The 22,689-nt window shown below is 48.7% G+C and overlaps 1 protein-coding gene across 1 annotated transcript in view; it reads left to right on the forward strand.

Moving 5' to 3' along the window:
- The first annotated feature begins 1,715 nt into the window (after positions 1-1,715).
- The window catches only part of HS3ST6 (heparan sulfate-glucosamine 3-sulfotransferase 6), a 35,223-nt gene continuing 14,249 nt past the window's right edge, over positions 1,716-22,689 (forward strand). Inside the window, exon 1 of the mRNA XM_021006897.2 lies at positions 1,716-2,381. Within this exon, the coding sequence (XP_020862556.1) occupies positions 1,843-2,381 (539 nt within the window). The 5' untranslated portion in view covers positions 1,716-1,842. The remainder of the gene's footprint in view (positions 2,382-22,689) is intronic.

The raw sequence follows: 22,689 nt of genomic DNA on the forward strand, positions 1-22,689 counted from the left end.
CCAGATGTGGGAGGGAGAGAAGGGGGGGCAATCAGGAAAGTGGGGACAGGAGATGGGGGAAGAAAGTAATGGCTTACACAGGGAGGCTGTGGAGGAGACTGAGAGGCTCAGGGGGAGGGGAGAGTCAGGTGAGGCAAAGAAGGAGGGAAAGAGGGAACATAGGAGATGGTACTGGGAGGAAAAGGCATGGGGAGGGATGGGGAGGAAAGGGATGAGGGGGAAAAGGAAGTAAGGGGTGAGGGAAGTTGGGAAACACAAGGAGAGGGAAATGATGAGGACTAATAAAGGAGAGGAATAGAGAGTAGAGGAAGGAGGAAAGGTGGCTGTGGAGAGGAGGAAAATAAAGATGGAGACAAGCGAGAGAAGGGGAAAGGAGCAAGGATGAAGCAGGAGACTAGGAACACGGAGAGAGAATGCTGGAGGAGGCAGGGAGTCTGAGACCTAGAAAAGGGAAAGGAGGAGGCAGGGGAAAGAGAATGGGAAGGCAGGAATTAGGGGCCAGGGACAGGTAGTGAAAGAGGGAAGGGAGGAGACGGGAGAGGTGGCAATGTGTGTGTGTGTGTACGTGTGTATGTGTGTAAGTGTGTATGTGTGTAAGTGTGTGTGTGTGTGTGTGTGTGTGTGTGGTGTGTGTGTGTGTACGTGTGTGTGCGCGCGCGCGCACGCACGGACTGGGAAGAAGAGAGCTCACAAGAGGGGGAACGAAGCACCGAAGGAGGCCGGAGAGGCAAAACCGCTCTGGGAGAATCCCCAAATCCAAGCCCAAGTGAAAGGCTCCAGTGGCAGATGCCGGCTTTGAGAAGCAGTCTCATAAACCATAAGAAGCTTTGCCCTTGCCTTTTTCTCTATCCCGCTCCGGCGCCCGGGAAAGCAACCAGAGCTGAGTTCAGCTCTGCCCGAGGCTGTACTCGCACTTGGACTCCTAAAATTACACACCGGCACGTTCAGGCCCTTCTGAGAGAGCGAACAGGCACCTCCCCGCCCAATTGTGCCCCCTCGAAGCAGTCGATGGCGACTCACTTACCTATGACAACTTGTCACCACTCCTGCTCTCCAAGGACCCTCCTCCCACTTGGTCCCAGCCTGAGTTGGAAGAGGGGAAAGGAGTTAATCGGGATTCTCGGGGAGCAGGACCTTAGGGGGTGAGGGCGTGAAGGACTTAAGGAACCAGCCGGGCAGAGGGACTAGGGTGGCAGAGTCTGACCGGGAATCCCCAGCTCTCGGAATGGGGAAAGCACTAAGAGTGTCCAGGGTCTTTTCACGTTTCCTCATGTACTCCTGGGATGTGTACCCCAGAGTCCCATAACGTGTGTGCCTAGGGTCCCGTGTGTGCTTTTGTCCTCCCAGGAAGGCGTACATCTGGACTATGTTCATTTGGGTCACGTATCTACGCGTGTCTCCGAGGCCTGTGTTCTAATGACTGTCCCGGGTTTGCAGCAGTTCTGTAGGAGGAGGTAGCGCGCTCGGGACCTGGCAGGGGCTGAGTTCTCAGCTCCTTGCGCCCCAAGCAGCAGGGGTTACCCCAGGAGGCAGTGGCGGAGAAGGACTGGGTAGGTAGCGGGAGGGTGGCGAGAGGGAAGCGCACTCTGGCTGGGCGAGGCGGGGCGGGCTCAAGCCGGGTTGGGGCGGGGCGGGGCAGGCAGGGGCGGGGGCTGCTGGGCCCCTCCCCGCCCTTCCCCTCCCCTCTTCTCCTCCCCCGCTCCCCGTTGCCTCTCCCTTGGCCGGCCGGCGGCCCTGCAGAAGCCGAGACGCCCGGCTGAGGGAGCGCGGCCAGGGCCGGGATGCACGCCCCGCGCGGCGCTCCACGGCCCCCGCTCCGGGCTCCGGGCGCAACGAGGCTTCATGGGACGTAGCGGCGGCGGCGGCGGGGAAGGCAGCGGCGCGGGGGGCCCGGGGCCGGGGCTCCGGGCGCACCTCGGGGCGCTGCTCCGCGCGCCGCCCCGCGCGCCGCTGCTGCTCTCTGTGCTCCTGCTCGGCACCTACTTTTTCTATTGCCTGTCCGGCCCCTGCGCCGCTGCCCGCCCCCCGTCGCAGCCAGCCGCGCCCCCTTCCACCCGCACCCCGCAGCCGCCGTCCCGGGCGCCGCGGCCCGGACGCCTTCTCCCAGCAGCCGCAGCTGAATCTGAGGAACCCTCAGAGCCCGAGACGGAGCGCGGCGGAGCTGGGGCTCCCCGAAGCCCCGGGACACCCGGCGGGGGCGGGCTGCCCCTGGCCAGCAGTTTCGGGAGCCGGCGCTTCCCGCAGGCGCTCATCGTGGGCGTGAAGAAGGGTGGCACGCGAGCCTTGCTCGAGTTTCTGAGGGTGCACCCCGACGTCCGAGCGCTCGGCGCCGAGCCCCACTTCTTCGACAGGTGCTACAACAAGGGACTTGCCTGGTACAGGTAAGCGCCCGGCCGTGCTCCTTTGCAAGCCTGGTGTAGGGATCTTAGACTGCCCGAGTCTGACTAGGGGTAGAATCACCCCTGAAGGCAGCTGGAATCTCCTGACCCCTTGCTACCCTGAGAGCTTCGCCCCATCTGGGACTCTTTCCCCCTCCTCTCTCCTCTTTGAGACGACCAACCCTTTGAGATGATGCCCACTTCTCTTCAACTTGATATACTTCTTTTCACTTTGGTCCAATTCTTCTTCCATCCCAGCCTGGATCTGCTTTCTTCCTTCCAGCCAGATCCTTCTATTCCGTAGGGAATTGAGGCCTCCCGGTTTTCTTTTTGTAGGTTCAGGAAAAGTCTCCTGCAGGCACCCAGAAGGGCTTTTGCCCCTCACATCGACACCCTCCTTCCCTCGATTTAATTTTTTTGGGAAAGGGAAAGCCCTAATCACAGTCTCCTTTGTAGCTAAGGCTACTTAAAACAGTTTTCAAGGTCTGTCACTGGCAGTGAAGGTAGGGGGTGGGGAGGGTGTTGCCCAGAAACTTTTAGCAGCTTGGAGAGAAGTGGGTCCCAGCAGTTCCCGAAGGCTTTTAGAGAATAGCCTGAAGAGTATAGTATCCTTCAAGACCCCACCCTACCGGGCCAGGTCCTCTAGAAAGGATTGTCTTTCATGGGGAGGAAGGAAGAACTGTCCGTGCCGACGGTGGCCCAGTATCTAATTAGGCCCCTGTGGAAAGCAGGGGAACAGTACAACCTCTGAAGATTTGGGCTGCGGAGTGATTTCTATATGTGTGTTGGGAGTGTATGTGTGTGCTGTTGAACCCTAGAAACTAGCTCAGAGTGTAGCTTAGGAGAATTAGGTAGGGATATAGGCTCGGGAGCCCACCACCTCCCTAGTTTTGATATGGAGCCTAGAGAAGGTCACTGAAGATGGGAAGAGGGATATGAGTAAGTAAGTCGTGGGGGAAGTCCATGACAGCAACAGAGTCCTGTAAGATCTGGGCTCAGAGAACCAAATCGGTGGCTAAGGAAAGGCAACCAAGACTTGAGACACAGAAAGGAAATCTCCTTTGCTTCTATATTGAGCTGGTGACCAGAACTCAATCTTGTGAGTTTTTTGGGTTCTAAAGTCAGGGTAAGGGACTGGCTGAAGTTTTAGGGAGGGTAGGGAATGGAGATGGTGTTTTTATATCTTGGAGTGGTATAAACATGTTTCCTATTAGCTAGGAAATCCCAAAATGCAGAAAGCCAAGGGTCTACTGGAGTGCCAACTGGCAAAACGACTGGCCAGGAGCTGCCTCTAACAGGCACACTTACTCAGTTTTCTTGAGTGGAACTTGGGGAATAGTGCAGTAGAATGGGCACTGAATGGGGGGGGGTCTGCCACTTATGATGCTTGACTTTGGATGAATCACTTGATCTCTATAGGCCTTAATTACAATTCCTGTTATAAAGGGAGAGAGTTTTACTAAATGATCTGTAATTCTGTGCTCTTGTATTGGGGGTGAATCTTCCTTTTTGGATGTTACTATATTCATTGTATCTTCACTGCTGGCCTGTCGGTAGCTTATCTGGGACCAGGAAGCAACTCCAGGGGAGAGTCTTCCCATGACTGGAAGTCTTAACTAACCCTTTCTAATAGGGAAGGACATTGTGTTTGGGAAAGCGAATAGATTCACAAAGCTTAAAGACCTACCCTCTTGTGCTAAGTCTGTAGGGAGCCGCCCTCCCTGTTTGCCAGCTCTCAGGGATTCAGGCTTTGTGAACCACATAGACAGGCAGCTCTAGGGGTTTCAGGGTCCAAGTGGACATGGGAGGAATGTTTGGGAAATGAGTCTTCTCTCTGTTCACTCCTAACGAGCTCCATCAGGGCATTACAAGTATGGATCTTATTTTGGGGGGCAGAAATGAACTTGGTGTTGTGAGAACAATTTAGGTACACAAATTTCTAGTGCTTCAGCATCCCCTTTTCTTTTCTCACCCTGACTCCTTTTCCCCAGAAGAGGGACTTGGGGCAATATCACCATCTCAAGGCAGTTAGCAGGAAAGGGTTCCACAACTCCCCTGCTGACTCCTTTGACACAGGCAGAAATTAGGTACCATTGCTGGAGGAAGCAGCTGGCCCGGCATTGAGTGAATGAGCTTATATGGTCCTGGAACTAATGTCACAGAAATGGCTGGTCTGTGGCTGTTGGTCCTAGCCTGGGCTTTGCCCCATCACTTTCCTAGCTTCCAATGCCAGATCTAGAGGTCACTCACATTATCCTAAATCCTATGCCTTTTAGCTTCTGGGGCCTTAGAAACCTATGGGCTTTGGGCCACCAGTGAGGGGAGAAGAGTTTTCGGGGAATATAAGGAGTGGTGTCACAGACATAATGCTTCCTGGGAAGGACTCAGAAGGCATCTTGGTATAGTAGAAAGAAGAGTAGAGCTGGCATCAAGATAACCTGGGTTTGAATTCCAGATCTGCTTTCACTTACTACTTGTGAGGAGGCCTTGGGTATTTCACTAATCTAAGCCTCAAGTTTCTTATATGTAAAATGAGTAGGTTGCAATAGATGGTTTCTACGATTCCTTCCAGCTCCCATTTCTGTGATAAGCTTGTTGACTGGTGTTTTAATTAACAGGAAAGAGGTAGGTAGAGTGTCTGTGACTGTCAGACATTCATAGATCTTACAGAAGTTTGGTTTTCCCCTTTTTCTCTGCTTCAGTTTAGATGTGTGTGTGTGTGTGTGTGTGTGTCTGTGTCTGTCCCGGTCCATCCATCTGTCTCTCTGTCTGTTTAGAGAGGGCTAGAGCCGGGCTTGGTTGTTCTGAACGTTGTGGCCCAACGTGTGTGTGTGTGTGTGTGTGTGTGTGTGTGTGTGTGTGTGTGTGTGTGTGTGTGTGTGTGTGTGTGTGTATGCGTGCGCATCTGGGTGAGACCCCGCTCCAATTACAGGGTTACTCCATTAACTTCAGGATTTAGTGTTATTGGCAGCTGGAAAGTGGAATTAAGGAGATGCCTCCAGGAGGAAGGGAAACCGAAGCCTTGTGATCTCTCAGATAGAGGCTCAGACAGTGTAGACATTCCGGTGTCCACCTCTATCACTGTTATCTCCTGGTTATCCTGGGCTCTAAGTGTATCTGCCAGAAAACCCCCTTATATAGGTGATAGTCATCTCCTCTCTGAGACAGGGCCACACCCCCCCCCCAAGGGGTTTCCTTCCCTTGTACTTTCCAGAATGGTCAGACCATAGGACTATATTAAATTGACTCTAATTTATTTTGGAGTTTGGACAATCTTACTGATGATCAGATTTATAATTGTAAAGGTAGCTCATATATTTCTAACACTTTGCAATTTACAAAATGCTTTCCTCACAACAACTCCCTGCGGATGAGGTATATACTCTCATTGTCTCCATTTTACGGATGAGAATACAAGCATCTTGGGAGTAAAGATTGTTTCTTTTCTTTTTAATGTTTGTATCTCCAGAACTTAGCATAGTACCTGACACATGGTAGGTGCTTAATTGTTGATTTGATTGAGAAAATTGAGGCTTAGAGAAGTTCATTGACTTCTTAGTGTCACACAGTAAATATTAGGTTTCCTGACTCCAGGTCTATCTGTTCTTCCCATTATGCCAGTTCCAGCCCAGTTTCTCTCTGATGCCTGCTGGCCCCTACTGTCTGGTTCCATGTGGACCTGGATAATGAATATGCTTTGTACCCATTTCCTCAATGTTGAATGTAAACTCCTAGAGGGCAGGAATGAGTACATTTGAATATGCACTGTGCCTGGAACTAGGTCTGTGCTTAAGAAAAGTTTGTTGAATTGAATTGTGTTGAAAGTATTTCTGATGATAATTACTCTGAGAGGCACAATGAGGCTCCCTCTTGGGCTTTCCAGACTGAGCTGGAAGGAGGCTATGGGTGGTAGAAAGTTCTCTGGATCATCCTGATTACAGTTCTGCTTCACTCTGTGAGCCTGGGCTAGTCACCCGTCTGGGTTCCCGTCTCCTCTTATAGTCAAGGAGGAATTTGGACCAGATGATCTTTAAGGTCCCTTCCAATTCTGACAGTCTGATTTGTAGATTGTCTGCCCTCCTTCCTCCCTTCCTTCCCACCCCCCCAAGATAAATGACTGTAGTTTTTTTCCCCCCTAACCCTTTAGCCCTTGAGTTTATACTGATAGTGATATAGAAGCCTTTTTTTAGTGGTTCCTGGTTCATGTATCACAGCCCAATCAATCTCTTAAGGGGTGTCCCTGAACAGGGGCCTCTCCGGGACTTCTTCTAGGAGGAAGAGGGGGTCAGAGGAGACAGTTTTTAGCTTGCAGGAAGCAGGTATGTCTGTTCAGGAGGGAACAGCTATATTTCCCGAAGCATTCCTAGTGGCACACGTTCATGGGAAGAGTCAGTTCTCTGTTCTCAGAGGTAACCTGGGCTGCCCTGAAAGTTTGGAAATAAGTATTTCTGCTTGAAGTTACTGATAAAAATTATCTTGGGGAGTCTTTTTTATTTAAATTCAAATTTACTTTCAATTGTGAATTCTCTCCTTCTTGTCTCTCCCTTCCCTTCCCCCACCGATTGAGAAAGCTAGAAAAACAAAACCTACAAATATGTATAGTCATGCAAAACAAATTCTTGGGGAGTCTTTTATGTAGAGTAGGTAAAACCACATTGCCTCTGCATAATGAAGAGATGGTTCCTGAGAAACAAAGCCCTTTATACACATTCTAGACCTCCAGAATGGCAGATCTGGGAGGATCTTTTGGGGTCATCTGGTCCAATTCCCCTCAGTTTACAGATGGTGAAACTGAAAAAGGGATGGAGGTTTATTAGCAGGTCACACCGAAAACAAAAGAGGGTTGGAACTAGAACTTCCAGTCCCAAACTCTAAATCTCCCCTGGAAGTGTCTGGTTTTATCCAGAGGTACTAATATTCTCTCTACCTTCCTCCTCCTCCTCCTTCCCTCCCCACTCCCCATCAAGCAGATTCAATTTCAGCTATGGTACCATAGAGTTGTAAGGAACCTCTGAGACCCTCTAATCCAACCTTCTTATTTTACAGATGAAAAAACTAAGGCTCAGAGGTCAAGTGGCTTGCCTAAGGTAGTAATTAATTAGGAAAGGGAGGATAGGAATCTGGTCTCCCAGTCCACTTTAATTTAAAGAATTAGCATAAAACTGGAGATAATTTGAAGAGATCAGCGAGGAGAGGATAGTTGGAACTCACACCGAAGGGTCGAGGAGTTGCTACCTCTTCCATATGGATGGATGAACAAATCTGAAATTTATGCCACGATCCTGCTGGTTTAAGTGAAGAAATCCAAGCCTGCCAACTCTGGCAGTCAGTGGGAAGGGACTGGGCCAGGCCCTCATTTATTGATTGAAACACAGTGTCAGTAACCACTCTGGCCCCCCAGGGGTTGGTCCTGTCTCTAATGATCTTTGTTCCATTCTGAAATAATCCTGTTGTCTCTCCAGGTCATTTCTTCCCCCTGAAGTTAAGAAAATCTCAATGGCTGTCCTAATTTCCAAGAGCCTTGGCTAGTCTAATAGGGTCTTTAGATGCCTGAGCTAAAGTGGATTTTGCTACTTAGCTCTCTGCCCAGGAATCCTGAAGCAAATAATTATAGCTGCTCACCCTGAGGAGGAAGTAGGATAGAGCAGGAAGCTATGGGGAAGCCTGAATGTTAATTGGAGCCCATATTTAAGAGCTTATTACTGACCTTTGAGAAGTTTTGACTGTATTAAGCTTGGGTGGGGATTGAGAACTTCGCTAATGAAAGGGTTGAGCAAAGGCGCCTTAATACCAGGGTTTAGCCCTAAAACAGTTTTCAAAGAGCCCTTAGAATCCGGCTGCCTCACCCTGCTGTCTTGCTGGGAGCCATTTGGAAGGGGAGCTTGCCTTGGACCGGGGGTGCCCGCCCAGGAAGGAAGGTCCTTTGGGTGAGGGGGCAGGACCATGCCCCGGGCTGCCTGGCTCAGCCAACAACCAGGGCTCAGAGTTAGAGATGAGGTCGGGAATGGAGACAATCTCTTCAGGGCCTTCAAGAAATTTGTTTTGCTTGTGTTTGTCTGAGTGGGAACAATAGGAGTATGTGTGATTGTGGCTATGTGAGGCTGTAAAGGTGTTGTGTGGGTGTTGTTTTTTTTTTCTTAGTGTGTTTATATGGGTCTGTGAGTTCATAGTGGGGTATTTGTATGTGGGTGTGAATGTACTTGTTGGCAGGAACGGTGTTTGTGGTTGGAAAAGTGTAGTTTTTTTAGTGCGTTCAACAGACTTGAGATATTTTCACCTTGTAATAATACTAATGTCTAGCATTTATATAGTGCTTTATATTGAAGTTTACCAAGTGCTCTATATGTGGTATTTCATTTGATCTTCACAACAGCCCTGCATGAGAAGTGAGGCCATGAAGTCTAGAGGTTTGCCCAGGGTTCCCCAATGAGCGTTGGATAGATTTGAACTCAGTTCTCCCTGCTGCCGAGACCAGAACCATATCTACCACTCCACCTAGCTGCCTCTTCGGGGAAAGGCAGCATTCAGTGTACTGGAGGTAGGTGGAGAGAGAGGAGCAGTTTCAGGACCTGAGTTCTTGGGGTTAGCTGGACTGACCGGCAGTTCCTCCTTATCTACTTCCCTGCTTGATAGATTCTCTCTCCTGCCCTATACTGTCTTTGAATAGCCATCTTGCTTTAGCCTTTTTCTGAGAGGGGTCTACCTGGTATGGATGTCCCCATAGGGTAGATGATGGGCAGAATTTTGCCAACAGAGTGGGACTCTCCAGCAGAGGTGGTAGGAAGACCCCAGCTCCCTGGAGGCCAATCTTGTGTATCTGTCTACAACCTGCAGCATTGGGGTTGGACCCAAGAGGGTCGTGGGGAATCCAAACTTCAGGAAATTTAATGAGGGGGAGGAAGGAGAATTGCATTAATATAGTCACTGGGGTCTTATTAGTAATCAGCATGCATTAGTCTGCAGGGAGCAGACTTGTGACCTCATTAAATGCCCTTACTGATGATCAGGACCTTATTGATTCATTGAGTAGTCTGCAGGTCATCCCTATTTCTCCTTACCCCTGATTCAGCCCACGTAGCAGAATTTTGACTCTGGGGGCAGCTGTCTGTGAATGCTACTATGTGCAGATGTGGTACCTGAGGATGCCTTGGGCCTGTCTACATGTTGGAGAGTATATGTATGTATGTATGAACATATGACTCTCATACATTGACTAACGGTGCTCCCCTGAGCACACGCCTGTGGCTGCTGTCTGCTCTGAAGTCACCATTGTAATCTTCTGCTCTGTGACCCTTGGCTAATTGGAACAGCTTCAGAGGGGGCAGCTGTTGAGTGAGGCGGGTGGGGGGGGATGGCCCCCCAGGGAGCAATCCTTCTGGATGGGCACCATATGGTAGAGCCACTAGGCTGAATGCAACAGAGATAGCCCTGGGCTCTCTCTCTTCTAACAGCAGTGAGTTACAACCCTTGAGACCTTTAGGGAAGGGGACTTGGGTCAGAGGAGGGGAACAGAGATAGGGGGAAGAGGCCCAAAGAGTCTCAGGTACCCAACAGGTCATTGGTGGAGAGTAGGGCTCACAACCCACAAGTACTTGAATACCAGTCCCTGGTCCCCTGCCTAAAAGGCAAACTTCCCCTCTCATTCCTCTCCTCCCCTTCCCACCCCCACCCCTATCCCTTCCCGAGGAACTGCTTTTTCTGTGTGCAGTGACCTTCCCTCCATCCTTCTTTCTGCCCTTTCTTTTTGGTTATTCAGAGCTTCTGGGGGTGGGGAACAGAGTGGGGTTCCTTAGGCCTCCAGCCCAGCTTGTGGGGGCAGGGCTTTCCACTTAGAGAAGGGGCTAGAGTATATTTGAATTCAGGCTGGACTAGGGGTGGAAAGCTGCCCTCCCCCCTCCCCCCACATGTCCTCACCCAAGGACCATTTTTCCTCTTCTCTCCTTTCTCCTCTCTGCGGCCCCTATCCCCAAAACTAGAAGGGAGGGGAGGGGCATGGTTACAACACTGTGGCCATTAAGCAGGCTCTAGAAGGGTGGGTGTGGGGTGACAACGTCTCAGAAGCGTCTCTTTCCCTCTTCAGCCTCAGATTTAGTCAGTCCCCACCTCCTCCAGGTTGGGTACAAAGGCTTCTGGAGCCCTGCCAGAAAGGACCTGACCTCCCCAAACACTGAGAGGGATCGCTGAGTTGGCCTGGAGCCAAGTAGGATCTTTGACCAAGTAGGGGCACCTATAACCTGCTAATCCAATTTACCTGAAGTTCTTTTGCAGAGCTATCGGGTAGATTTTATACTCTAAAATAGTATGATTGGATGATTCACAGTGGAGGAGGGGATAGGAGAGTACCCTCCCTTTCTGCTGCTTTGTTCCCTGAAATACAGGCCACACCCCTCTAGGGGGACCTTATGCAGATGCAACTCCTCTGGTATTATAGGGTTTTCTTTGCTATTCAAGTCTCTCTCTGAGTCTCAGCCCAAAGCTCAGGCTAGGGGGAGGGGAGATGATGGGGGAGACAAGGCTATTTATCTGTAATGAGGATGGTAATCCAGGTCCCACCCACATCCCAGGGTTCCCTTCCATCCCCAGGATAAGGCATTTGTTAAAATGATACTAATTACCGTGGTCCCAGAGTTAACTGAGTGGGGGTCCAGGGGCAGTATCCCCAATTGGGCTCTTGTAGTGTTGGTACCTATGGAGTGATGTAACAGAACTCATCGGACTTGGAGTCAGGGGTTTGAATCTTGGCTCTGTTGTTTATTAGGTGTGTGACGTTGGGCGAGTCTGTTGACCTCTGAGGGCTTCGGTTTGCTCATATGTAAAATGAGGAGTTTGGGACTATATCTCCAGGGTCGCTTTCAGCTGTAGCTGTCTATGAGTCTTTCAAGGGAGGGACCGTCCATTCTACTGTCTGTCTGGGTAACTTATCTGGACGGTCAGGCTAGACTGAGGGAGCAGTTGGTCGCCTGGGGCTTGATGAAAGCCACAGGGAAATGCATACCAGATGTGGATCAGCAGAGATAATTTGTTAGACAATTTGTAAGATGCTGGTTGTATAGGGGTGTGGTTCCCCCTCAGTCCCCTGGACTCAGACCCTGGCCCCCTCCCCAAAGTGAAGAAGGGGGCCTATGGGATGGGATTGGGGGAAGGTACCTGCTAGGAGATTGGGGGTCTAAGGCAAAAATTTCGGTTCTGCTTCTAAACCCCATGGGCAGACAATCATAGTCACAGTGGTGTTAGGTGTGATGGGAGGTGACTATGTCCCTTTTTCCTTTTCTCCTAGTCCAGAGAAGCCTCGTAACTGGGGCCCTACCAGGGGAAGGGTACACAGAAGGGACCCTGAGTGCTCTTGTGATTGGTCAGGTGCCCATCTCCAGCCTGCTGCCTACTGTAGATATCCCCTGAGGGGATATTCCTCTGGATGGAGGAGGCCAGGTTTGGAATTAGAGCCCTTTTCTAGAAGCCTAAAAGAAAGGCCATGGACCAACATGCATCTGATAAGAATACTGAAACTTGTAAAAAGTGGTTTTTAAGGTTTACAGAGTACTTGGAAATCATAGTATTATCACAATGCTAAGAGAATAGAATAGTGTGTGATTAGCATCCCCAGCTGATCCTGTCCCCTCCGGTCTGGATGGTAGTAGCTGGATTGAAGTGGCAGTCAGAAATTATTTTGGGGGGAACCATCTCTGGACTCTGGTGCTACATTCCATTCCGGTGTGATCATATCACAAAAGGACCAGGAGAGGTCAGGAAAAGGAGATATCTTGGGGAGTTGGGCTGGTGGGAGAAGGCTTCCTGGGGAAGGCCAAGTTTTGAAGCGCATTGGAGAAGCCATGGTTACTTCATTTTGCTCACCTATAAAACGAGAGGTTTTGAATAGATCTCCCAGGGTCACTTTCGGCTCTAGGGGTCTGAGTATGAAGGAAGGGACTCACGGCTAGTACTGCTTATCTTGTGGAAGACAGGATGTTCCAAGAGCAGGGAGTAGGGTTGGGGATGGCAGTGGATTTGGGGAGGAGCCGTATTAGCCTCCCAAATTTGGGACACCATTAATTCGTGTTAATGGGTCAGGAACCGCAAACATTTGGTTCTGGGTGATTGTTCTTCACTAAACCAAAGGCCCATCCCTTTTTCCCTCCAGCGCTTAAGCCATCCCTCAAAGAATCGAGCCGTGACTGTGCTGGGGAGACTGGAAACAGAGCAGCAGACTAGGAAACTTCAGAAGCTGTTTCTGATTAATTTCCCCTTTCTTGTCGATTTTTCTTTCCAGAAAAGAAGGGGGAAAGGGAGAAGGGGGGAGTTGGTAATCTATCCGGGTTTGAAGAGGGTAATCGGTTTTCAAATAGGCGGGGAACGGAAAGGAAATCCCTAGCCAGTTTCAAGTTGTAGCCGACCCTGAAATCCTGCAGGGCTTCCTGGAGCTGGGGGAGCCTAACTGCTCCAGAGGCTGGCCCTTTGTCCGGAAGAGAAGGATTTAGCAAAATGATTTTCTGATCTAAAAGTTTTGGAGTAGGTTTTTCTCCCTTGAATTCTTCCCCTGACCCCCAGGATTGGGGAAGGGGAGGGAAAGGTGGCTCTGGGGAGATGCTGCTTGGTTTCCTGTTCTGGGGCCAAGTATTCCCAGGATCTCCCGAAACAAGGCAGACTTTTCCACTGAGGGTGGGGTTGGGGAAAGGGTGTCTTCCTGAGTACTGCTTCACATGCAACATGGGAAGGTGAACCAACCCCCTAGGGCTGCTTCCAGACTCAATGTCTCTCTCGGTACACAGAGCCCAGGTTCAAGATGGGATTGACCTAAAAGGTAAAATGCCCAGTAGAGCTCTGTGTGTGTGATGGGTGGGGAAAGTTGAAGATTCACACCTTTAGAGACAGTGTGATTCAGTGGGAAAAAACCCAAGAGCTTTGGGTTCAAATCCTGCTGACTCACTATCTTACCTGTGTGACTTTCAGCAAATGACTTAAGATCCTTTGATCTCAGTTTACTCATCTGTCAAGTGATTGCCTCTGAGATTCCTTCTGGTTCAAAATCTATGATGCTGTGAAGGTGGTAGGGCAGAGCTAGGTCTCTGAGGCTTTGGGATAGGCAAGCTTGTATGGCTGGGGGCACAGAGCAGGGGAAACTGAACAGCTTCCCACATCCCCAGCCCCCAAGTATGGGCTCACCTGGGCAGAGCCCAAGCAGGAATTCTTCCACCCTGGCTCAGGATAAGTTCTAACTGGAACATTAGGGGTGGAGAGACCCAGGTGACAGTCATAGCGCATCCAGATGGTCTAATTGTGGGGGGGGGGGTTAGTCCGAGTCTAATCCACTTTCAATTGGGGCAGTTGTGTTGGTCTGGGATGGGTCCTGGGGAAACAAAGTCTTGGAAAAAATGAGTGATTCTGGAAAGTCACCAGCAATGCCTCCAGTTGTAGGCCCAAGGGAGCCTCCCTGGGTCCATTAGTTGTTTTTTTTAATCCCTGTTTCATTCTACTTCGCTTGCCTCTGATGTCAGCTTAGTATCGGCCTTGTCAACCACATGAATGTGATTGTCTTTTTTTTTTTATCAGTAAAAGGAAGTCACACTCTCAGTAATTGAAGAACCAATGAAAATCCCCAGAGAACAGATAATGAGACATACCTCCCACCTCATGGCAGAGGCCAGAGACTACTAGGGCAGAATTTGTGTACATTGTTAGATGTGGTCACTTATTGGGGGAAAGATTAAAATGACTGTGATAATAAAGACAAGAGGCATCATTGAAATAATTTTTTTTTAAGTTCATGAAACCTCCTCCCCCTCCAAAACACACCCACACCCACACCAAAAAACTAGCCCATTTTGCAGATGCCTACCCAGAGGCAGATAGTCTAGGGAGTCAACCAGGACAGAGCTAGGACCCCTGGCTGTGCATTCCCACACCTCTTCCTAGCAGCTGGACTGTTCTTTTATCTCAGGGGTTGAAACTGGTGACCCTAATGATTTGTTTAGTGTCTGAACACCCAGGGTTCCTCCCAGCTTCCCACTACCCTTTCTTTCTTCTGCTAATCCCCCACGTGCCCAGACTGAGGGTAGAGAAGCCTCAGTTTCTCCTGTCATCAGTCTCTGGTATCCTGCCCACTGTCCAGAGTACAGAAGAGAAACTCTTCCAATAGCCCATTCCCAGAGTTGCGAGGTTTGGGTGGCAGAGACCTAACCCAATGTTTGACTGAAAAGGGAGTAGGATTAGGAGATTGAACCCCCTACTCAGATAACCAGTGCTGTTTGTCTCCTGTGTGAGAACCTTGAGCTAGAAGGAAGGACCAGCTGTCCCTGGCCTACTCCCCTCCCAACCCTCTCTTGAAACAATGGTGCTAAATTGGATTGGAAACAAATCCCTTCTGGCCTCCTCCTGGAGGGCTGTTTTGAGCCAGAGTACAGAAATGCTTCTTCTGGCACTATCTCTCCCCCCCTCCCCCCCAATCCCTGTGCTGTATTCCAGTCCTGTTAGAAAGCATTCCCTGTGAGCACTGGGGCTGCTGAATTGGGGGGGGGGGTTGCTGCAGGGGTGGGGAGAGACAGGCACAAGCGTTTGCTCACTGCCTCTCTGGTTTAGATTAAGAATACCAAAAACAGTTGTTCATTCTGGGCCCATGGCCCCCACCCAACCACAGATAGGAAGGGCTCCAAAGTCTTGGGGCAGTGGGAGGAGGTGTTACAGGGAAGTTTCAGTGGTGGAGTGAGACTTACTTCTCACCCTGGTCCTCAGGCCTTGGGTTCCCTCACCAGTCCAAGTCCCACTGTTGGTCAGCCATTGTATACCTGGACCCTGATATAATCAAGTTCACTAGATCACTTTATTTGTGAATTATTTATTAATCATGTCCTGTGTGCAAAAAAAAAAGGTGTTAAATTTGCCTTGTGAAGCTTATCTTTTAATGGAGATAAGACATCAACACAGATAATGTATATTACCATAATTAAGATGATAATCAAATTAGAGAATTGAAGAACAAAGTGCTATGTGAGGTTTGGAGGTAGAGGGGAAAATCACTGAGGATGAGACATCAGGGGAGGCTTCATGGAGGAGGTAGCTTTAAAGGATGGGTGAGGAAAGAAGGTGGGAATTATAAGCAAAAGAAACAAGAGGGCATATGGCATGTTTGCATAATAGTAAATGGACCAGTTTAACAAGAGCATAGAGTACAGAGGAAAGTAAAATTATATAAGGCTGGAAAGGTAGGATAACTCCAGACCCTGGTGGACCTTGAGGGCTAGCCTGGGCAAAGGAATTTTTTTTTTTAGTCAATTGGGGTTAAGTGACTTGCCCAGGGTCACACAGCTAGTAAGTGTCAAGCATTTGGTCTGAGGCCGCATTTGAACTCAGGTCCTCCTGACTTCAGGGCTGGTGCTCTATCCGCTGCGCCACCAGCTGCCCTGGGCAAAGGAATTTGAACATCATTTAGGAGGCAGTGGTGGGTCTGGAGCCACTTAATATTTTTGAGTACCAGATTTAGGACTCAAGCACCTGATCCTTATACAGATCTTCATGGTCTACTTGGGCCCCCTGGGCTGGATGAGTCAGTGTTCAGGCTCCCCTAGTACTTTATTAATGTCTGCCTTTAAAATCCTCCACCTCTCCATATTTCTTTGTCTCTTCCTTCTTAGTTTATGGCTTTCCTTCGAGATCCAGGGATGTCAGGATCACAGAATCTTAGGCCTTGAAAGGATCATAGGTTCACATTTAGAGCTGGAAGGGACCTTAGAAGCCCTCTAGTCCAATCTCCTTACTTTACAGATGAGGAAACTGAGGCTCAAAGCCTTGCCTAGGGTCAAAGAACTACTAAAGTTCGGAGACAGGATTTGAACCCAGGTCTTCCTTACTCTAAGCCCAGCACTCTATCCAGCATGCCATGCTCCCTAATGATCATCTAGTTCAACCCTTTATAGGTGAGGAAATTGAGGTCCAGAGTTATTAAATTACCTTTCTCAGGTCACCCAGATAATATTGGCAGGGTCAGAATTTGAACTCTCTTCCTCTGACTCCAAATCCAGCACTCTCAAATAACTGAGAGGGCTGTCTGCCCTCCTACCCTACAGTATGGGGAGAAGGGTGAAGGACTAAGAGAAGCTAACAGTCAGCCCTTTTAGCCCACTAGTTTTCTGCTTAGGAAAGTGGCTGCTTTTGTGAGTTACTGTGCAAACAGAAATGAATTCAGGTACTTGTGTGTTGACCCTTTTGAGGGTTTGTTATATTCTTAGACTATAGGTTTATGAAAAGCCATACTCTGTTTTATATACCATATTGGCACTTTTTTTGGAGCAGGGTAAGGGAAGGCAATCAGGATTAAGTGACTTGCCCAGGGTCACACAGCTAGTAAGTGTCCAAGGTTGAATTTGAACTCAGGTCCCCCTGACTCTATCCCCTGCACCACCTAGAAGCCTACTTTTGTGCCTCGTCGTGATGTGGAGGTGATTCTTGAAGGGTTCTTGAAGGCTTTTCCAGTGGAGTATAAGTTCTGACAAGTTCTACCATGCTGGAAAATCTTTGAGTAAATCCTTCTCATTGACAGATTGAGTCTACTGGTACAGGGACAAATCTAGCCAGGTACAAAGGAGCTCATCGTTAAGGAACTGGACACCATGGCAGCCCATGGAACAAAATTAAAAATGGCCCTTAGTCCTATGCAAGCTCTTCTTCTATAGTGGCAGGGGCAGAGGAGAGGAAGAGATGGCAGAGGATACTTTAAAAACACAAGCCTTTTAGACCAGCTTAACTATAGGTACAGAGATTATTGTTCAATGGCCAGTGATGACATACCTCTAAGATCATTTGAACCACATCAAAATTGATATTCTTGTGATAAACAAAACCAGACGACAAGGAAGTTGTAACTAAATGAAAGGAAATATGGCTCCCAGGCTGTCCTTGGAGAGAGACAAAGAGCTGGTTTCATCAGGCACCCAGAGGAAATGAGAACCATCATTTTGTGGGACATTTGGATTCTCCTGTTGCTGTGCTCATGATGACTATGGCTAAAAAAGACCAGCTTGAAGTTAATTCCAACTTGTGTGCCAACATCAGTTAATGGATGAAGAAATTCTGTGATGAATTTGACAAGATCCTTCAAACCAAGTTAAGCAATAGAGTGTGGACAGTGGAAGATGGCCAGGCGGGGGAAAAATAAAAGCATGTTAGAAAATGGCACTCAGATTTGAGCAGTGAAAGAGAGGGTGGAGGTGCCTGAGAACCCTCTGGCACATCTCTGTACCATTAACGCTTTCTTCCAGGAGAGAGTCAAGGCACTGAAAATGATGAACCCTGAACAGTGTCACAGAAAGTGAAATTGACTATATCTTGAGAGACAGGAAGTGATCACTTAGTGCTGTCTCATTGAGTCAGAGCAAGGGTCAAAATCAACACCAAGTTAGGAAAAGGGACAAAGATAGGAAGATACTGGGAATGATTGCAAAATCTTCAACCTAGCTGTTAAAATACACAAAACAAGAGGAGTGGGTGTTAGAAAAAGGCAAAGAAATTGACTTTGACCGTGAACCAGTTCCTGTAAAAGTTTAACCCGTGTACACCAAGCACCCCAACGAGGAAATTTTAAAAAGTGACTAGAAACTGCCCTAGGCTGCAAATGCCCAGTAGAAAGAAAAGACAGCCAATTTAATACTAAGAGTGCTGCTGCTGCTACTAGCATTTATATACAGGTTTAAGGTTTGCAAACTACTTTACAAATATTATCTCATTTGATAATTAGGAGGTAGGTACTATTATTATCCCCCATTTTAAAGATGAGGAAACTGAGACAGATAGAGGTTGTGACTTGTCTAGGATCACACAGCTGGTATGTATTTGAGACTGAATTTGGACTCAGGTCTTGACTCGAGGTCCAATGCTCTATCTATTGCACCTCATTTGTAAAACAGTTTGGAGGAGGAAGACAGATAACTAGCAGCATTGCTTTATAAAAGCAAAAATGAGTCTGGAAAATGTGCTGTTAGACCTAACTGAGTCACATTAGCCCAGAGAGTATTCCAGAATTGCCATGGTGTGTGAGATAAGGTTCTGGACTATGCCCTCACTACCACCAATACAAAGCAAACAACAGCAACAACTCCCCTTTAGGGTTCATAGCACACTTCCCTTACAACAAAGTAGGTAGTTGTGAGCATTACTGTCTCTGTCTTGCAGAGGAGGAAGCTGAGGCCCAGAGAAATGAAGTGCTTTGCCCAAAGAAGCACAGCTAATGAGTGGCAGAGATGAGACCAGAGCCCAGACCTGCCTCCAAGACTGCTGTTTTTTCCATTATACCAGGTTCTGCTGGTCTCCCTCCAGTAGCCCAAACTGTGGTGATTGCTACCCCACCAGCCCCCACACACAGGTTAGAAGAGCCTGTGCTAAACTGAATTAAACAAATGTGTTTTAAATACAGAGGGGATCAAGGGCACAAGTAGAGGATTTGGTCCCGATCACCTTTTCCTCGATGATCCCAGTAAAGGAGACTGAGATGGGGTGTCGCTCAGAGCTTTGGAGAGTTGTCAGCAGAAGCATGCAGACATATATGTGCACAGATATCCATGCACAAACATGTGGGATCCTGGGATGTCTGTTGTTGAAAACTGGGGTGGTTGGGGCAGCTAGGTGGAGCAGTGGATAGAGCTCTGGCCTTGGAGTTAGGAGGACCTGAGTTCAAATCCAGCCTCAGACACTTGACACTAGCTGGTGACCCTGGGCAAGTCACTTAACCCCAATTGCCTCACCAAAGAGCAAAAAATGAAAAAAAAAAAAAAAAGAAAACATGAATAAAAACTGGTGTAGTGAAACAGGACTTGGTGATACTGATAGTGAGCACATAGAGCTAGCTCCCAGAGGGCTCCCAGTGTGACCTTGAGCAGAATACCTTTCATTTCTGGGCTTTGCTTTCCTCAGCTATTGGCGGAGACAAGAAGATAGTTTCTAAGGTCCAGTGTTGGTTGAAACTCCAGGGTCTCCCTGGGCAGGAGTCTTAGCCTCACCAGAGAGAAAATCAGATTCTACAGTGGAAAGTGTATGATGGCTTTGGCATCCAAGGACCTGGGTTCAAATCCCAGTTCTGTTGTTACTTATTAACTGTGGGATCTTAGATAAGTCACTTAATTTTTCTTGGCCTCACTTTCCTCATCTGTAAAATGGAGGGGGGTTGGATGAGATGATTTCTAAGGTTTTTTCCAGCCCTATATCTGTGATACTGCTCTCCTCAGGAACCTGTGAGTATTCCCTGCTCTCCCTCTCCCCAACCTCTTGCTATGGGTCAGCTCTAAGGAAGCATAGCAGCCTAGGGCAGGTGGGGCAGAAACCCCCAGGCCTCTAAGGTTCTTCCTGTCTAGCCCTGGACAGAGACCCCCTGGCTTCTGCTGCTGGAGAATCCCAAACTGGGTTGGGAAGAAAGGTATGCAAAGGCTGACATTTATCTTGTGCTTTGAGGTCTGTCAAATGTCTCATGCGTGCATTTTCTTCTTTGCTCCTCCAGAGAAAGCCCATGAAGTAAGTACAATGCTACAGGTCTTACTCTTCCCATTGTGCAGGTGAAGAAATTGAGGCTTGGGTGAAGTGACTTATCCATTGTCACACCACTTGTAGTGTCTGAGGGGGGCTTTCTCTCCAGTTCTCTCATACCCCCAAATCCAGTACTCTCATCACATCACACCCCCCTCATTCAGGGAACTCCTTATTACTTCTAGGATCAAATCTAAAACCTCTGTTTGGCTTTTAAAAAGGCTCTCCATAGGCCAGGACCTTGCTACTTTTTCAGTATTCTTGCATCTTACTCCTCCCATGTCCAGTGATACTGGCCTCCATGCTGCTGTCTCCTGTCCCCCCCGTCCTGGACTGCTCTCCGCCCTCACCTCTGCCTTCCGGCTTCCCTGGCTTCCTTCTAGGCCCAGCTAAAGTCTCACCTTCTGCATGACACTTTCCCCAGTTCTCACTGCTAGGGCCTTTCCTCTGAGATGATCTCCTGTATATATTTTTTCTATAAACATAGTTGTTTGCATGTTGTCTTCCCTCATTATCCTCAAATGAGGATCAAATGAGATATTTAGAAAGTGCTTGGCACAGTGCCTGGCACGTGGCAGGCCTTATATAAATGCTTCCTCCCTCCCTTCCTCTCTCTCCCCATCCCTACTTTCCTTTCTTCTTTCTTTCCTCCCTCCCTTCTTTTCTCCCTCTCTCTCTTCCTTCCTTCTTTCCTTCCTCCCTCCCTCTGTGAGCTCCCTCAGGTTCTGTGACTTTCCACTAGAGCAAGCTGCCTCTCAGATCATAGACTGGGCAGGATGTAGGCCAACTGTGGTCACTGGCAACTAGAAAGTGGTATGTATAGACAGACAGAAGAAGCAGGAGCCATGACTAACACCCTTGGGGAGCTCCCAGAATGGAGGGGGTGGGGAGAGTAGAGACATGGTCTTTCTTGACCTAGGGGTACCTGGGCTGAGCCACGCATGGTGCCCACCCTAGGAGAGTGTGTGTGTGTGTGTGTGTGTGTGTGTGTGTGTGTGTGTGTGTGTGTGTGTGACAGAGAGAGAGAGAGCGCGCACTCATAGAAGTTCTTTCTCTATGAGTTCCAACAGGGGACCTCCCCTTCTAGCTTCCACCTCCAAATGTGGTTATGGACACGTGGAAAGCCTCATACACAGACTAGCCAGAGGTAAATTTTTTAGAATTTTCTGCTGGGCTCTTTCTCTGGAATAAAAAGGTCTAGTGTTGTTCCAACAGGGTAAAGAGGAGACTTTGTGATATTGTGGAAGTGTTTTTCCTGGGAGTCAGGAGACTTGGGTTCTAGCTCCAAATCTGTCATTAACTCTTTATGTAACTGTGGTCAAGTTATTTTTTTTTTCTGGGTCTCATTTTACCACTCTGTGACATGAAGGAATCAGACTAGAGATGATCATTGGCTTTGGAGCTAGAAGGAACATTGTAGGTCCCTTGAGTCTAATCTCCTCATTTTACAGATGAGGAAACCAAGGCCCATTTAAGTGACTTGCCCAGGATCACACAGCTGGAAAGTGTCTGCCCAGGGGAAGTGAGGCAAACTTATTGTATGGGCTGAAACCAGGAAGGAGACCCGTATCCTGTCTCTGGGAATCTCAGTTTGGTGGGCAGGAAGAGGAGACTTGTACCCATCCATCTGTTGGGTGTTCATGGCCTGGGAGGAAAGAGAGACACTCTTTGAAGAGAGTATTGTTGGACACTGTCGAGGGCTGCAGGGAGTGGCTTTAGGTTCTCCCCTTTTTTGTATTTTAAAACTCTCCCCAACCTGCCTTTCCTCCCTCTTTTCTTACCCATTACTCAGTCTGTAGCTGAGCCATACTGGTTTACCTGCTTTCCCCTCATGGAGCACAAGATACTCCATCTCCCATCTCTTTGTACTGGTTGTCCCCCCATGCCTGGAATGCTTTCCTCCTCTCCATTTCTTGGATTCCCCCCCCACCCCATTTCTTTTCTTTTTTTTTTTTTTGGCTAGGCAGTGGGGTTAAGTGACTTGCCCAGGGTCCCACAACTAGTAAGTTTCAAGTGTCTGAGGCTGGATTTGAACTCAGGTCCTCCTCACTCCAGGGCTGGTGCTCTATCCGCTGTACCACCTAGCTCCCCTCTCCCTATTTCTTTCATGACTCAGCTAAGGCCCCACTTCCCAGAAGAGGTCTTTCCTGCTCCCTCCTCCTCCCCACTTTACCCTAACCCCACCTCCACAGGTGTTAGTGCCTTCCAGTCCCAGGTTACCTTATATGCATCTTGAGTATACTTCTCTATGCATATGTTGTCTCTCCTGTTAAAACAGAATCTCCTGGGGGTCAGGAACTATTTCATTTTTTTTTCTCTCTGTATCTCTAGCACTTAGCATAGTACCATTTAATGAACGCTTGTTTATTGATTGATACGGGTGCCATAAACAGGAGCATACAAGCCCATATAGATACAAACGTATATACTTGCAGAGATATATATCCATGCACACACATGTTCTGTTCCTGTTCAAGCTATGGGGAAAGCTGGGGGATGGGGTGGAGAGAGTGCAGAGAAGGGCCTGGCATCAAGGAGGAAGGGAGGGAGGCCAGAGAGATGTATGACTTTAGGCAAGTCACTTTCCGTGTCTAGATTCGGTGTTTCTCCTCTAGCTATAAGGAGGTCGTGTGAACTTCCCCAGTTACTCTGATTGTGATCTGTGTGAAACTGTTCCTAGGGCATTTGGGATTCCCCAGCAGTGGAGGCCAAGGGCTGGCCTTGTGGGCTGTGAATCTTTGCGGGCTTTGCAAGACACTCCCAGGATCAGACCTCCGTGGAACTGTGCCCACAGGTCTGGAGTCCAGAG

The sequence above is a fragment of the Phascolarctos cinereus genome, unplaced genomic scaffold, assembly GCF_003287225.1.
Source record: "Phascolarctos cinereus isolate Bilbo 61053 unplaced genomic scaffold, phaCin_HiC Scaffold_4;HRSCAF=312, whole genome shotgun sequence".
In the NCBI taxonomy this organism is placed as follows: domain Eukaryota; kingdom Metazoa; phylum Chordata; class Mammalia; order Diprotodontia; family Phascolarctidae; genus Phascolarctos; species Phascolarctos cinereus.